The sequence below is a fragment of the Monopterus albus genome, unplaced genomic scaffold, assembly GCF_001952655.1.
Source record: "Monopterus albus unplaced genomic scaffold, M_albus_1.0 scaffold18.1, whole genome shotgun sequence".
In the NCBI taxonomy this organism is placed as follows: domain Eukaryota; kingdom Metazoa; phylum Chordata; class Actinopteri; order Synbranchiformes; family Synbranchidae; genus Monopterus; species Monopterus albus.
The window spans coordinates 4,581,718-4,598,974 of NW_018127898.1; the positions used below are offsets into that span (position 1 = coordinate 4,581,718).

The window sequence follows — 17,257 nt, forward strand, 5'->3', positions numbered from 1 at the left end:
TCTTGTCAAGTCAAGAATGATCTTCCTTGCTCAAGGATGATTTGGATGTGTGTGTGAGTGCATGTCCTGTCATCCTCTGTTTTCATGTTCTGTGTATGCTTGACAGGCATGTAACTGCCATGTTGATGAAGGGATCAGAGATGATCTGGGGGGTCAGACAGAGAGTGATCTCTGTGTGTTTTGTTTTGTTTTGCTTTTATATGCCTTTGCAGAGATGTGTTGATTTCGACGGACAGCAGCACCAAAGAGCGCACGGCAGCATTTAGAAACAGGCACAAGAAAGATGGAGTTTTTCATCCACACGGTTGCTCTGAGAGGGACTGCGGGGATACGATAGAGAAAAAGCTTAATATTAAATTGCTTTAGCATGCGTTTGGTGAGAGATCATAGTTTGAAAGGTCTACCATTCAAATCAGTCACTATGTTCAAGTGCCGTTAAACTTCTGCCATCAAATCCACTGCAGCAGTAAATGAGTGTGTAACAAGTCTTTAAAGCATTTGCATGCATGTTACTGTTCAGAGCAGGTTTTGCTGCAGTGCCTCATCAGCTTGCAACATTCTGAACATAAAAAAATGCTGATCAATGAGGGCCAGGGCTCTCATTTGCCATAATGCACACTGCAGCCACACTGTTGTTCTACTAGCCACCCCAGTGCTGCGGAGTAACAGCCAAAAAAAGCACAGCATGTGCCAATTCATATTTCATCTGGACACTTTTTTTTTCATCCCTTAGTTTTTATTTCGCTCCCGTCCACTCAGCCTGACTGCAGCATGCCACTCAGTCCCAGCCCAAACAACTGAGCCAGGCAGTCCCGTTGTCAGGAAGTACTCTCCTCATTCTTGATCTGACGAGAAACAAATTGCCTATCTCCTTTTGTCTGTAAAGATGAGAAGGGATAAAGGAGAAAAGAATGCAGAAAAAGGAAAGCAATTGGGATGTTTTGCCATAGAGTCCTTTTTACCCTCACATACAGACACGTTGATCTCTCCACAATATGTTTCACTTTAACATTACAGGACAGGCCTAGTGTTTGGCCACATGTCAGGATGAAGAACTACAGGGGAAGGAAAGAGCAGAAATACCCCCTGAGATGTGTAGATATTAGTGGAGATTAAACCTGATGGGAATCCAAGTGGGATTTAACCATTCATCAACTTTCAAGCCTTTAGCAACACTGCTACAGACTAACCACAAAATTATTGCCGAACAGGGCTTTGGACATCACATAGTATCAGCAGTGGAGAGTGACAAAGTACATTTACTCAGGTACTGTACTTCAGCACAGTTTTGAGGTATCTGTACTATACTTAAGTATTTTCATTTTCTACTGCTTCATACTTCAACTTTACTACATTTCAGAGCCAAATATTGTACTTTTTACTTCACTACATGTATTTGATAAATGTTATTTGCAGAGTCAGATTAATTAAACACAATACAGTCTAATCACTGAACCTTATTGATCCTCAGTGAGAAATCCACAAGCTGCTTAGAAGTATGTAACATCCTTCAAATTATAAATATATAAGCTAATAAACTTAGCTCCAGCTTTACCAGTTTAGTATATATATACATCAAAGTATATTTTGATGCTAACACTTTTACTTAAGTAGCATTGTGAATGCAGGACTTTTGTTTGTAACTGAGTATTTTTACACTGTGGTATTGTCACTTTTATTTAAGTAAACAACCTGAGTACTTCTTCAAACACTGCATAGTATTCTGGGTATTTTAGGGGCAATTGCAGTTGTTGTTTGCTTGCATATGTGTAAATGACACAGGTGCTGTTTTTGAGTGCACTTCAGCACAGAATTTTAACTGACAAATGTAATGAAACAGATGATCAAAAAAAAACAGTGAATAGAATAAGAGGCAATAAATGATAACATGAGTTTGAAGATCAGGAAGAACTACAGAAAATGAGATAGATCATATACTATATAACTAATAAAACACTAACTAAGAATGTATTGTAGATAACGTTTTACAAAGTTTGTTATTTACCTATATGACAAACAAATGTGCAGAAACAGGGTCCAACTTTACCAGGGTGAGCACTGAGTCAAATTCAGTTACTTAAAAACTGAAGATGGTCTCATTTGATTCATTTTAGCTTGGAATTATAACATTATTGGAGAAAAACAAGAAGTCCAGATGGTGCGCTTTAAGTTAGCTTAGCTGAGGATATAATCATGCAGTCTTCTAATAAGCACAGTGTAGTTTGCCACCACACAATGATTTGGCTGATTTCTGTTGGCTGAAAAGTGAAATAAAATGTTTCACTTGCTGTTGACATTCTACTTCTCAGAGCTAACATACTTTACTAGTTTGATCTGATAGTAACTTCAGTCAAAGTGTTTGCCTGTAAATACAAGTTTTTGAGGCTCAGTCATCACTGCACAAAATGTAGCACATCAACAGCATAACATAGTTCAAACCTAATAAATTTTAAAAAATGCTGCTCCACTATCTTAATTTAGTTGTGACCAAAATATTCAGGACTAAAAACACTTTTTGTCACACATATATTAAAAGCTGCAGTACATACATAACATATTTTTAACTGCACCTCATGTCCTATTCAACACCCCTGAATAGGACATGAGCTAGCATGTCGATAGCAAATTTGAAATTCCCAACCTTAATGTTACATACAAAACACAAGAGCATCGCTGCATATGAGCCCAGACAATGAAATTTGTCCTCCTCGCCCCCAGCAACTTATATTGGATGAGTGTGAGTTGCCCTTTTAAAACTGATGTCGTAAAATATTACTTGTGCAAGGTTACAAAAGTCAATAAAATGAAAATTTTACATGTACTGTAGCAGCTGTAATGGAAATACAGGGGTATTCTGTTGGAATTTAATTAAAATCTGTACTTTTAAAATGTGTTGTCCTCCTTGTGGCCACTGGTGAAACCTTTTACAAACCTGCTAAATGTTTCTAGTTTGTTTTTCAGCTAATCGTGTCACTGTGTTTTTTGTTCTCTCCTTACAAGGGCCCAGTTTCCCAAAAGCGTTTCAGGGTTATAACCACATTTGTTCAGCTAATGTTGCCATTGGCATGTTTCCATCCCAAGATGAGTGTTGTACATGCTGAGATACTTTGGAAGGCAGATCCAGGTCGAGCGCCAATGGTTCATTTGACGGTATGAATATGGGCATTTGGTTACACTTAGCCCCAGTGGTATTGCTCCTGCAGAGAATCTCAACATCTGGAACAGCTCCCTTTCAGACAATTGATTTTATATACAACGTACTTAAGAATCAGTAAGTACCATAGAGAGCACAAAAACCCAAACACACCTAAACACTACAAACGGGACAGAGACAGAATGAAAGGGACTGGAATGAAAAGAAAAAAGAGCCTTCAGCTGCAGAATGTAAAACAGAGCAAGTTTTGACAATAGTAGAGGAGGAATATTATGAAGGCAGCCTTCCTTGCTTCCCTGGGAGAGTTTCATGGAGTGCTTTCTCACTGTGATAATGAAATGACCTAGCCTGCACCGCTCCACTCCCTCTCTCTGAAAAACACATCTGCCAGACAAGGGTGAAAATGAGAAAATCTACCTCCTCTCCCGAGTTTCGTAAAGCATACTTTCAGTATTCTTCTTCACAGTGAGCGGCTGTGTACTCCGGTGTCCATCTGAGTATTGCGTATTACTGTAGCTGTGTGTGCACGTATTTGTTTGAGCATTGTTTAGGATGCCGGCCCTTGCACTGTATTGAGCAACTTGTAATAAACTGTAGTTGAAGCACAAGTGACATAACAAGGTGCTACCCAGAAATTCAGTGGATATAAATCCCATAGAGTTGTCATTGTAACATTGTTTTTGTAACCTCGTTTTTGTGGTTTGCACACAGTGAAATCAATACAGTAAGCAGCAAAACTCAGATGAAGGAATTCAATTGTGTCCCATTTCAGGGTAGAATCCGATAGAGCAAAAACTTTTGTCCCAAACTGTTTTGAGCTATAATCTTGTGGGCCTCACTAGACACTGAGGCCGTACTAGACCGATTCAGAAGAATGACTCACCAGCTTGGTCCAGCACAGGCTGCATGCAGGCCATGTACTCCCTCAGATTCTAGTTAGCAGGGAATCTATGGTAGCACTGAGGCAGAGAGCGCTGTCATTGAGTTACATAATCAACAGAGGTGTGTATGGTGTGTGTGTATAGGTGTGCGTGTGCAGTTGTGTAGCCGCAGTTCTGTTTGAGCTGTCGATCATGTGGTACACCAAGGCCACTCTAACACAAGGCTGCTGAGTTGGACTTTCAGCAACAATGGAGCTTAGGCTGTACGTGCATGTCTGTGTGTCCATGTGTGCACTCGCTAGTGTTTTTAAAGTCAAACGCATGAATGAACAGGAGATTGCATTTACAAGGCTGAAGAGAAAAACACACTATATGTGAGGAATTAGGTGCATGCTGAGAGATGCACCAATTTACTGCACGTGTTGACTCACAAGGATACATTTACATATCTATTGTCAGCGTGTGCTTCTTTGTACTCCTTTGTATATTTCCATGCACCCTTGGCCTATTTGTGATTCTGTGTATAAGCGTGCATATCACCCACTTGTGACTATTTGTGTGTGCACTTGTGTTTGCATTTGTGTCTGCATCGCCGCGCCTTTATGCATAAATGTAGATGGCTTTTTCTTTTCATACTGGCATTAAGCTAAAGACAGCTTGTTGTATTTTCTATGTGATGTGTTGCTTCTGCTGCTCAATGCTGCCATCTGGCTTTGGCTAAGACCACCACATACATCCTGGGGGGCGATCCCTACTAGTCAACGTCTGGGTTTAACAACTGCTTCGGGATCGGTTGTACAGTGGGCTGGCCCTAACTCACCCCGTTATGAGCAGCATGATTAAACTGACCTTGAAGCAGTTTATGGGACCAGTACAACGGAAACCACTGAAAGAGAGACCATGAAACAGCACTCAGCTCTCAGTGACAGGGGAAAATAATGGTTTAACCATTTACTGTCATTTTGAGCTATATCCAAAAAAAAATGTATGAGCAGACATTTTGCTTGTTGCTGTTCAACTAGCAATGACAAATTAAAGGATTCACTGATCTGTGAAGTTAGTTCATTGTATTCTATATTTTAGGAATGATATTAAAACTAAATCAAAAATTACAGTTTTAATAAAAATTTGCCTCATAACTGAGAAGAAGCTTTATTACAAGGGATGGTATGAAAATGATCGGGGAAGGGCAAAAAAAGGGGGTCTGGTATTGTAATTTTTATTTTTGCTGGAGGGAGGATATAGTCTAGCTTTTATGGGAGAGCAGGGGAAGGTTTTTTATGTTTTCCTCATACCGTATTTACATCTCATTTCAGCCATCCCTTGTAAGATTTGCTATATAAAAAGCAGTTACATCAAAAAGATGACACATGTCATGTGCACCATAGATCATAGAGGGGTGTATTACCATATGCAGAGTGCAATGCCATTATATTGTTTTGAGATTTTAGGCGGGAGAGGTATTTGAGTTTGTTTTTTGTTTTTTTTAAGTTTTGGTTCAGTGCCCTTTGACATGCAAATAATTTTTGTGCAATCTCTAAAATCTCAGTCAATTTAAGCAGAAATATTAAACAAAACCTAAGAAGGCCAGTGCGTCCTTACACTGTGCAGGTTAATACTGGTGCTTGCATATAAAACCAGTGGAGGTGGAACACAATTAGGTCAGGTTGAGGCCAGATCATTTGTATGGGTCATGGTAAAAGTGCTTATATGTATGCAGGCTTATAGGCCCCCTAGGAGCACTGGGCTGCCCTCGTCCCACACTCTGATCTATGTCCTCATCTCCCCCACGTACTCTTTTCCTCATTCTGTCTCTCCTCTCTTCTTTCTTCTCAAACAACCCCTTTTATTAGTTTTCAATTCATTTCTCTTCTTTAAACATTACTTTTTACATATTTTTCTTGCTCTTGTTCACTTTTTTAAACTCGCTTTGACTCCCCCTTTTCTTTTCCTCCTCTCCTTGTTTTTTCCATATCAACAGCCAGTCTGATTAATAATGCATCACAGCACATTAAAAACATTAGTATGGTTTTCTTGGCTGTCAAAGCGAAGGAAGAGATGACAGAGATGAAGGAATGGGTAATTCCATTTTAAATAACTGATATGGAGAGTGATGTGATTTAATATTAGCAGCAGAAATGGACTAAAAAGGTGAAGGTTTGAGCATTAACTGTGCTTGCATCATGACATTGTGCGTCCATGTTCAGAGGTTTTTACCTTTGGTGAATCATCTGAAAGCTCACAGGTTCATCAAGATGATGACTGTATCAGCAAACTCAACAGAAAAGGTCTGATGATATTTAGCAAAACAGTAATGCTGCATCACACAGAACCTTGACCTTTCCTTCCTCCACTTGCATCCTCAGCTTTCTCCTCTCCTCCACCTCCGTCCTTTCCTTCCATTCCTTCTGGCAGCGTGGCGATTGGCATTATTAAAAATTGATTGGCGGTGAGCGTTTAGCAGGGTGGCGAGGCGGAGAGGGAACGTTTGACAGGCAGGAGTGAAATGAAAGGAGGGCCTCAGCAGACACACTGTGGAAAGGTCTCACTGGGGGACAGACTGCGTGTGTGTGTATGTGTACTTTTATGAAGAATGTTGTGTGTGAGGCTAAGAGAAGATTGTGCAAGAACATTTTAGCGAGGCTTAGGACTTGGAAAACTCACACGAGATACTGTGTTTATACTGTGTGTACGTGTTGGCTTTCCCGTATGTGTGTACATACATCCACAACTATATATCTGCTCACACAAAGTCCACATAAACCATGTTATAGGATGGTATCCAGAAGCAGCCACAGAAGATGATACATCGTCACAGTGCTGTAGCTCTGCTGACCCAGAGTTACCCCTTCACTCTCCCCTGCATCCCTCATTCTATCATTCGCTTCATCCCTCTGCTTATCCCTCTTTCCAACCCTTTGCTCTTCTTTCATCTCAGATCAAATATTATTTCCAACCCATATTCCCAACCAACTATTTCCCCAATGGCTATAAGCGCTACAGCTTTGTAGATTTTCAATACACTTTACCAGTAATTTGGCTGAGTGATTCTAAAAGTTATTTGGAGAGGGGGGCGAAAGTGTGTGCCATTACATGAGCACATGATGCTAACTGCTTTCTTTGTCTCTTGTTTGCTTCTAATTCTATTATGCATCCTGTCTTTGCTTCTCTTTCTCTCTCTGACACAGATGAACAGACCGATCCAGGTGAAGCCAGCAGACAGTGAGAGTCGAGGAGGTACTATAAGCCCTTCCTCTCCCCTTCTTTTCTACCTTTCTTCTAGCCCTACAAACATACTGCCTACATGTATCAGCCTCACCATTATCTGTCCCATTAAACGATGCCCTGTACCTCGACGCTGGCTGACAGCACAGCCCGGCCGGACCCCCCCAGTATTCAGAACACATTATGTAAACAGCACTCTTCCTGGCCAGTGCGGCCTCTAGCCCCTTTCTTAGAGTTTCATCATATGCACTGATGCATGTACATGCACGCTCATACACATACACAGGATGCATCTTGTCAGGCCTGAGGGGAAAGCAGGTCGCTTCTTTTGTCAAACACCTTTAATAACACTCTCTGCAACAAAGCAAATCCTATTTGACTAATGTCACAAGTTCATATGAACCAAATGAAATCTCTGTGAGCGAAAGTCAACGACAAGTCTGGCATTTTGTGCGTGAAGTGCTGTATTGACAGCTAAGATGACTTAAAGCACATTTTCCATGTCTAGACATGTAGCAACCTGCTCCTGACATCAATCAATGGACTGTACGAGACAAGATTGATGCAGTTTGACCATTTTTGGCTGGAGAATTTCAAACTTTGCAGTGGTTGCTATAATTGGCACCAGAGTGATTTTTCAGCTTCAAGAAAGAGGGAAAAAGAGAGGAGGGGGAGAAGAAATAGAGTGTGCAGGGAGCTGAAGGTTGATAAGCAAGGAAAAGCAGAAGGACCGAGGGAGAGGTGTGAGCCCGTAAAGAAAAAAAGACTTTCAGGAAAGGAAGAGAGATTGTGTAACATCGTCTTCCATTTAGTTTGGTGGTGCTCTGAGTATGATTGATGGAGTGGGAGAAAACAGAAGCAAGCTCCGAGTGTGAGGAAGTAATGTGAGGGCAGTGCAGGATGCCCATACCTATGTCCTCAGCCCTATTCTTCTCCGCTGTTCTCCACGTCTATTTCTCCAAGATTATAATGGTGCATATTTCTACATTTGTGCATTTCTTAGATTTTTTTACACAGGCATTAAAGCAAAGATAAAAGTATCAAATAACATCATCATCATCAAATTTAACATCATAACATCAGTATATTCAGTTATAAATACTTAAAGTTCTTGCTCTGCAAAAAAAAGTCTCCTGAAAAGGGTTCAGAAGGATAATGATTAATGAGGTAGGATGGATGTAAAAGAAAAGTTCTGTTTGTTTTTGTCTTGGGACGTTTCATTCATCTTTTCTTTGTTGTGTGAAATCATTCATAATTTAACATTGCTGGGCCTCAAACAATTATTTAGGTGAAACCATCTCAGGGGTTTAGTGGGAAAACTATTCTTGAGTGTGAAGAACTCACAGACATCTGGAACGTGACAAGGGCCCCCATTTAGACACTGCTCTCTGTAACCAAACAGGCTCACAGCTATTGGTTCATTCTTTATAAATGCACTGCACTGTAGAAGCCTGTCCTTTGTGTTTAAATATGAAATCTTAATCTGAAAAGTAGTAATTGTGTCTGTCTATTAAGTAATAGAGTTGAAAGTACATGCTTCTCTGAAATGTAGTGAATAAAAGTATATAAAAAACATTAAATGAAAATATTCAAGTACAAGTACGACAGAATTGTACTTATGTACAGCACTTTGGTAAAGGTAGAGGAGAGTGGGACAAAAAGTCACATGGGTAAGTTGTCACACAGTTCATTTTTCCAAAACTAGGGGCGCTATCTCAAAAATCAAATAGCCTTATTGTGTGACATACACTCCTGAGTTAGCATCCTGTTTATGTTTAGTCAAAGTCACTCTGTGCTAGGGTGAGCACAATTTTTCCATTTTCCCCCTTGCAAAGTAAAAAATATGGAATCCAATTTTATGTTCTAAAACATTTTTAAAGCTGCATTAAATAACTTCTCCCCTAACTTTGCTCCTCCTGCCCTGTCTGTGAAACTAGATCATATGTTGTCAAGACAGCCAGAGACAGTTATGACAATCAGGTAGCACAGCAGTAATATTAGGCTCCAGAACTAACGTATACAGAATATAGAGACTATAGAGGCCATGGTTTGAAGGTGGCATTGCAGTGACACAATGTCAACTAAAGAGGTTTACAATGTAGCGATATGCATACGTATGTCTATCGTTGTTTGTAGTGGAGGTATCTGCAGTAACACAAGCAAATTATACAAAGGAATGTTTTTTCCCCAGTACCAATCTTCCAGGCACTATTGCATCGCATTCAGTGTTACATACTTGACACACGCATAACCATGAGTTGTATGTGAAACAAGAGAAATTACATGTTACATTTGACATTTGAACAACTCCCCACATTTCTAGTTGTGTTGATGGCGTGAATTTTAATAACTTCTCACTAAAATGCTACATGGACTGCAGTGTTATGTCCGACATAAACTAGACCAAAACCGAGCAAAAATGAGGAAAATGTCTTCATTTGCAAAGCCAGGAAAAAGCTCTGGTTTCTGCTAATTGCACAACAAAACACTAATGTTGTAGTCATTTGGAGTGACTCCAAATTACAGCCAGAATAATTCAATAAATCACAGTCTGTATTAGAAATGAGCCATACTTGTTAGAAAAACATATCTTATAACCTCAGATCAGCAGGGGCGTGGAAGAAGCTTGGTGTGGATTTTAACAACACTGTCCAGAGAAGGGTAGAAATAAACACAAGGCCTGAAAATAGCAGAGTGGGGTTGGGGGTTAGTGCAACAGGGAGAAAACACTTCTAGACAATTTTTTACTTGATTTATCCACATTTGTGGTAAATCTTGGTTAATGCAGGTTTCAGTATGAGTATCTATGATTAGGGTTTACAGTAGTGTGTGATTTAATGTTTTAACTACAATCTTAGCTTGAACTAGCATACATGTAACTTTGGGGCACGTTGTCTCAGTGAACTGGGGACAAGTTGTCACATGTGACAACCACCATTCTCCGCCCTGGTCCCACTACTCTCAAGCTAAACCCCTCTCTCCTGCTAGGCCCCAAGTGCTTCAATACATGCATATACATACAGTGGGGCAAAAAAGTATTTAGTCAGCCACCAATTGTGCAAGTTCTCCCACTTAAAAAGATGAGAGAGGCCTGTCATTTACATCATAGGTATACTTCAACTATGAGAGACAGAATGAGAAAAAAAATCCAGAAAATCACATTGTCTGATTTTTAAAGAATTTATTTGCAAATTATGGTGGAAAATAAGTATTTTCTCATTCTGTCTCTCATAGTTGAAGTATACCTATGATGTAAATTACAGGCCTCTCTCATCTTTTTAAGTGGGAGAACTTGCACAATTGGTGGTGGACTAAATACTTTTTTGCCCCACTGTACAGTTCTGTTCATTCAGCCCTCTTACCATTGCTCTGCCATACTAAGTCCACGTTACCATCTCCAAAGGACATCCGGTCATATCCAAAAGCTGCCCCGCAGTTCACAGAGGAAGAAAATGTTGTGAAATGGCAATTTGGACAGAGACACCAGTGAAAGAAATGCTACAGTTGTCCAAGTCAAGTTTACAAAAGAAAAAGTTGGCGACAAAGATGAGGAAAAAACATTACAGAGGACTCTTCAGCTGATGAGGAGGAGTTTATCTGCCTCGTCTGTGTGAAACCATTTTCAAATAGTCAGCCAAAGCAGGCTGGGTTCAGTATGTGAGATGCAACAAATGGGCCCATGCAGCGTGTACCTTAGGAGAGTCAATTCATGTTTACCAGAACTGTGGCTTGAAGAATGATTCTGATTAGTCTACTAAGACAAATCTATGGTCTTCCAGCATTATTTTTACTGAGGGGCATTATTTGCTATATGTTGTTTGAAATGGTTGGTTGGGCCTAATAATATGTTCACTTAAGGTATTAAGTTCAGTTTTGCCTGTGAAATAAAAATTATTCTACACTCACAACTAATTGCGTTATTACTTGTTTGATAATCCAGTGTGACAACTTATCCATTGTGTGACAATCTACCCCGCTATGGGGCAAGCTGTCACAAGTGCACACTCTTAATGGCTTATAACTTTGCACAGAAATATTACAGGACATTCTAATGAATAGGAAAAATGTGCCCGAGAACAAGATCTTTTGATTAGTCCAACATTTTTAGCATTATAATATATCGTTTGCATTCACTGTGAGAAAAACTGAAACGTGTGACAACATGCCCTGCTCTCCACAACTTACTTTCTCCCACTGTCAAATCAATAATGTTAGGAAGGAAGGAATGCTGTTAGAAGTGCAACTGATAATGCTATAATGAAAATTACTGTTAAAATGCAGTGAAAGGTATGAGATTTTGAAATGAGAAATTAATATGTTTTATGATTCTTGGAAATGTCCCTGCCTACAAAATATTCCAGTAGAAGGAAATCAGAGAGCCTTTGTCATATGCTGTCTGTGTGTGAGAGGGAGCTTTACGCCATTGTTGAAACTCTGGTGTGTATTGATTTGCTCTCTAGCTGAGTATGAGTGTGTGTGCATATTGTATGTGTGTGTCTGTTAACAGGCTTTTCCCAAGAACGATGTAATGTTTAATGTGTGTCTTCCCTGGGGAACTGCAGGCTTTGGTTACTAGTGAGGTGTATACTGTGAATATGTAAGTGTTTGAGAATTGGGGGTGGGGGCACAAACACATCAAGATTTTTGTGCGTCCTCCATCCCTGATGTGCACGCAACTCTTATAAGCATTCCCCTTTCCACCCCACCCAATCCAAACCTCTCCCCCTTCATGACCCAAGTGCAAGCCCTCAGCACAGATCGGAGAGCGCAGTCTTATTGACTCAGCAAGGACACACTGTTAGGCACAGGCAGTGGGGTATGGAGCATGCACGCACGCACACATGCATACATTCCTCGTGAAGACTTTACACTGACTTACATTCATTTCCTAGAGATTTACCCTAACCCTTAACAGTAAGCACTAGCTGCCTAACCCTAACCCTCACCTTAAACTAAGTGGTCACTCTGAAACGTAATGCTTTACACGACGGAGACCAGCATCTGGTCCACACAAGGAAGGTCAGGTCTCCACAGTATGAGCGAGTAAACAGGTTCCTTCCTCACAATGTGAGTAATACCAAGCAAGTGCACAGCTACACACACGGTAACTTGCAGCGCACATTCAGAGGCAATTGCACTTAGGCTCATTAATTTCCCAACATATACATCCATTTCCACAAAGCTCAGGTTCTGTGTAGCATAAAAACAGAAGGTCCTGCACACTGACACATCTGCTGCTCTCGGGCACTAACACACTTCTACCGTCTGCCTTACAATTCAATGAGTCAATCACACAGTCAGGTGTTGACACTAATGAACTGATGCCGGACCTCAGTCTTCCTCAAGAAGAATTTGTATCTGATTATATGAAAGTGTAAAAAAAAACAAATTTGGATCAGGTTAAAAGTTCCTCTAGAGGAGGACAGCAGTTGCTATATGCAAATGGTGGTTGCAGTGTGTTTATTTAAATGAAGCCCCCTGAAAAGATTGTGGAACTTGCACTTAAATCTACAGCATGTAACTTTTTGTTCCAATTATTTTAGTTGTAGAAACATGCTCCAAAACGTGTCTCAATGTGGAGAGGTGCTGTCGAGGCCTCCTGTGACCCAGACTCATTGAACGGCACTGGCAGCAATGAAGAGAGATTAGCTTCTAAAAGGTTTTGAGTGGGATTGACCTCTCTAACTAGTAATCTCACCAGAGTATTTTATTCTTCTCTCAATTTCAGATTGGATATATTATAGTCTTAACACTGAAATCACTAGGAGTATGTTTCACTTATTAAGATCACACTACCCTATCTTGGATCCGCCACTCTCTACAAAAAGGGAAAAAATACTCAATATTATTGTGCACAAAGCCTGGTGTAGTGGTGAAATTACAGGTATGGCTAGTTGCTATTATATGAATGAGTAGAAATATTTTCTAGGTCCCATGTAGAGTTTGCCACAAAAAGTGCTTTACTGACTTAATGGTAAAGCAGGTCCTGAAACCAAAAGAGAATTCCTTAACAGTACTTGTTTGTTGCATGGCATTATTATAGGCAGAGAGATCAGATGGTGCAGAGCAAGAGGCTAAAGATGAAGTCCAGGAATAATTGAATAACCACAACATTCCCTCACTGTACACTCAAGAAGAGCAGAGTATCATATTAACCTCTTATCTAAAATGTGGAGCTACTCTACAATTGTAAGCTGAAACAAGCTGATAGTCCAGTTCGATTGACTGAGGTAACAATATTTTTTGTCACAAAGGGATTAGACGCTTGGTTATAAATATACATTCACTGGTCAACTACTGGATATGATGTGAGTGAGGACTGTGCTGCTGCCATTGGGCAAACTTTGCCTCGCTGTGACCACACATCGTGCTGAGGGTATTCCCTACGGACCAGGGCTGCAGAAAAGTTGCATTTTGGCTGCCTTAATCAGAAATTCATCTTGTAACAGAAACACAGGAGGATAATACTAATACATTCCACACCAGCTATGCGAAAACTGCTCTGTACCTCAGTTTTGAGTAAAATATATACCAGCAAATACAAATTATACTACACAAGGAACACAAGTAACACATTTCAAATTCCACGTGTTGGGCCTGTATGTAATACAGATATCAGTGTTTGATATCTGTGACTCGTAATGAACTTTGTTATTGTTGATCGCCTTTTTTTCAAATGGAGCTGCTGTGATATGAATATGATATGAACAAATACTCAGTAACCTCAAGTAAATTATGAAGCTGCACTAACCTTTTTTAATAAGAAATCAATCCAATGATTATTTGCAATGTGAAAGGAGCCTCTTGTAGTGGCAAACCCACAGAGAATTATCACCCAACACTACAGTTTCCCTCAGCTATTTTGGCTGTTTGTTTTGATTCCATGACCTGCAGCTTTACTGTCTGAAGCTGTCCCATCAACCCATGTTGAACCTACATACCTGCCCAGCAACAAACAGCAGATGGGGAAGGTTAATGTTAAGTGACTAATATTTCACTGGTAAGAGCTGCTTGAATAAATTCTAAAGATTTGCTTGTAGCATACAGTAAATAAATGAGTGAACAACATGTCATCTTGCATTACTTTTACTGTGGAAGTTGTTTTCTAGTATCACAACACTCCCTGATGGTTTTTGCATCTAAGGATGAGCAACATAGTGTGTCTTGATGTAGAATATTAAAAAGCAACCCTGATCTTCTGATCTTGACCTTTACCTTTCAGAAGACAGAAAGCTCTTTGTGGGCATGCTCAACAAGCAACAGTCAGAAGATGATGTGCGACGCCTTTTCGAGTCCTTTGGCAGCATTGAGGAGTGCACCATCCTCAGAGGTCCCGACGGAAACAGCAAAGGTGAGTTTGTAGCTGCTTATGACTTTGAGCAAGCAAATTTTTTTCCACAGGCTACTGCACAGAAATGATTTGGCCTTTCAAAGTTGGTGACTTTGCAAAGTTCTCTGTAAACATTCCACGTTGAATGATTTCACAATCGTCAGAGGAGTGGTTACATAATAATACTGTAGATTCAGAAAATTTCAACACTAAATGCCATCAGAAAGCTTTGCCTACAGGGTTGAGAGATATAACCCCCCAGCTCTTTACAGATGAACCCCATTAACCTTTTGAGTCAACATACAATGTTCTGATAATGAGAAAAAAAAAATTAAGTCAACCTCCTTATTAACCACCGGGCTTCATGTCATGCCAAAGAAATGTCCTTTCAAAATGTTGTCAGAGCGCTACAAAAGTTCAGTGCCTGGACTTCATCAGTGGGCTTAGCAGCCAATCAATGAGGCCCGATGATAACTAAGCCTGATGATTACAGTGGGCTTGATCACGCTGATTCCTCCGTGAAGCTCCATTAACAAGGCCTCATCAGCCAGCTTACTCGGCTAAGTGGGCTTTAGCTCAATAATTACTGGGAACTTGATCATTCAAATTCATCAACGGGGCTTGTCAATAGTAAGCGACACCAGAATGCTGTGGCATTTTAAACCCCATCAGAGGATCCCAAAGTTGTTAATGGTGTCGGAGTGGCACGTTTAGCCTGCTTATTGAGCGTTGATCAACACTGATGCAACCCTCCTCAGCAAAAAGGGCTTTGTTAACTAAATGATTGTTCCTGTGTTGCTGCAGGAAACAGCCTTTTTATTTTACTTTTTTGTTTTGTTGTGATTCTGTCTAATATACTTTATTTTGTCCTCTCTGTGTCCTTGTCCCCTTACTCATGTTCTACCCTCTCTCTCCTTCTGTCTTTTCAGGCTGTGCATTTGTAAAATACTCCTCTCATGCTGAAGCTCAGGCAGCCATCAGTGCACTACACGGCAGCCAGACGATGCCTGTGAGTACACGGTTACTGTGTGTGTGGTGCAGATTTATGTGAAGGAGGTGGGTCACACAGGAGACAGTCACATAGCGCTTAATTGTTTTCTTAATGTTAAGTTATACTTTATTAATCCCAGCAAGGAAATGTGTCCTTTGGATATCACCCATCCTAACTATTTCAGAGCAGTGGGTGTCACTTACAATTTGAAAGTCATTGCTTTTGGAGGAGATATGGGATAGGACATGTATGCGTGCACAAGTGCGGATACGAGCTTGTGTCATGTGTCAGTACACACTAACATGTACTGCCTGGTGTGTGTGTGTGTGTGTGGGTGGGTGGATGGGTGGGTGAACAGGGTGCCTCATCCAGCCTGGTGGTGAAGTTCGCCGACACGGATAAGGAGCGCACCATCCGCCGTATGCAGCAGATGGCTGGTCAGATGGGCATCTTCAACCCTATGGCCCTGCAGTTTGGAGCCTACGGAGCCTACGCTCAGGCAAGGCACCCTGCAAAATGCCTTTTTTAACCACAGTTATTTATTCAGCAAACCATGGAGAATAAACAGTGCTCAAGCCTGGCTTACATAGAAAAAGAAATAGTAAAAAATGATTGACTCCCTTCAATGATTAGGATTTTTTTTAACCCCCCAGGATATGATGTAAAATGTCTCTGTTGTTGTTGGTTTGGAACAAAATAACATTTCATAAGATTCAGTGCCTCATTTCTATCTAATAGTCTCCGACTCTGTGTTTTACTTCATTTTCCTTTACTGCTCTCTCTCCTCCCTTTTTCCCTAATTCTGAATTCAGTAACCTCTAAATCTCTCTCCCTCTTTCATTACTCACAACCTTTCTTACAATCCCCTCTCCTCCACCGTGCAGGTGCAGCAGCAGGCGGCACTGATGGCATCTGTAGGCCAGGGAGGCTACCTCAGTCCAATGGCAGCCTTCGCTGCTGCACAGATGCAGCACATGGCAACCATCAATGGCCTCCCAGGAGCACCGCTGACCCCTACATCAGGTAACAGCGGTGACCACAGGTTAAAGGAACTTACTGGATTTTTATGTATTTCCATGCACTATGGAAATGGCATCTATTACACTGCACACATACAGTAGATTATGGACTGTTTTCTGAGGTATAATATACATTTGTAGAATGCAATTTCCTACCTCCCACACAGCCATTAGTTTACATTCATTTTGCCATCCCAGATTACTGGTCGGGCAATAGGGCACACAGTGGATCACAATGCCAATGCGTTTTACAAATGAGCCCCAGTAGTGTGCACAACAGAGCTGCACTTATACACTAGGAATTCTGAATTTGAGATAATTAGAAATCCTTTTTTTTTCCTGTGCTCAAACAATAGTTCAAATTTTAAATAATCAGATTTACTATAAAGTGGCAAAGCTGTTCATCTGGTGTATCTGATAAGGCATATGGTGCAAATTCACCCCCTGCACACGATATACTGTACACCTGAATCAGACAACTGGCTGTAAAGAAAACATCTTTTTCACTCACTAGATTAAAGTAAATCAGTCATTAAAATTAGGTAGAGAAAAACCTAACCTAGAAATGTATGTATGTAATAATGAGTAAAAAACCGTGTGCTGCTTTAAGTCCTTACACCAGAATTTCAGTGGAAGAATACAGTAACAGCAAGGAAA

General features: G+C 40.5%; 1 protein-coding gene across 5 annotated transcripts in view; it reads left to right on the plus strand.

Moving 5' to 3' along the window:
- Positions 1-17,257, plus strand: part of celf4 (CUGBP, Elav-like family member 4) — an 84,853-nt gene that overhangs the window by 56,399 nt on the left and 11,197 nt on the right. For all 5 annotated transcript variants that reach the window (XM_020592597.1, XM_020592599.1, XM_020592598.1 and 2 more), the window contains 5 exons: positions 7,224-7,272; positions 14,483-14,611; positions 15,520-15,599; positions 15,940-16,080; positions 16,466-16,604. In XM_020592597.1, coding sequence (XP_020448253.1) covers positions 7,224-7,272; positions 14,483-14,611; positions 15,520-15,599; positions 15,940-16,080; positions 16,466-16,604 — 538 coding nt within the window. The remainder of the gene's footprint in view (positions 1-7,223; positions 7,273-14,482; positions 14,612-15,519; positions 15,600-15,939; positions 16,081-16,465; positions 16,605-17,257) is intronic.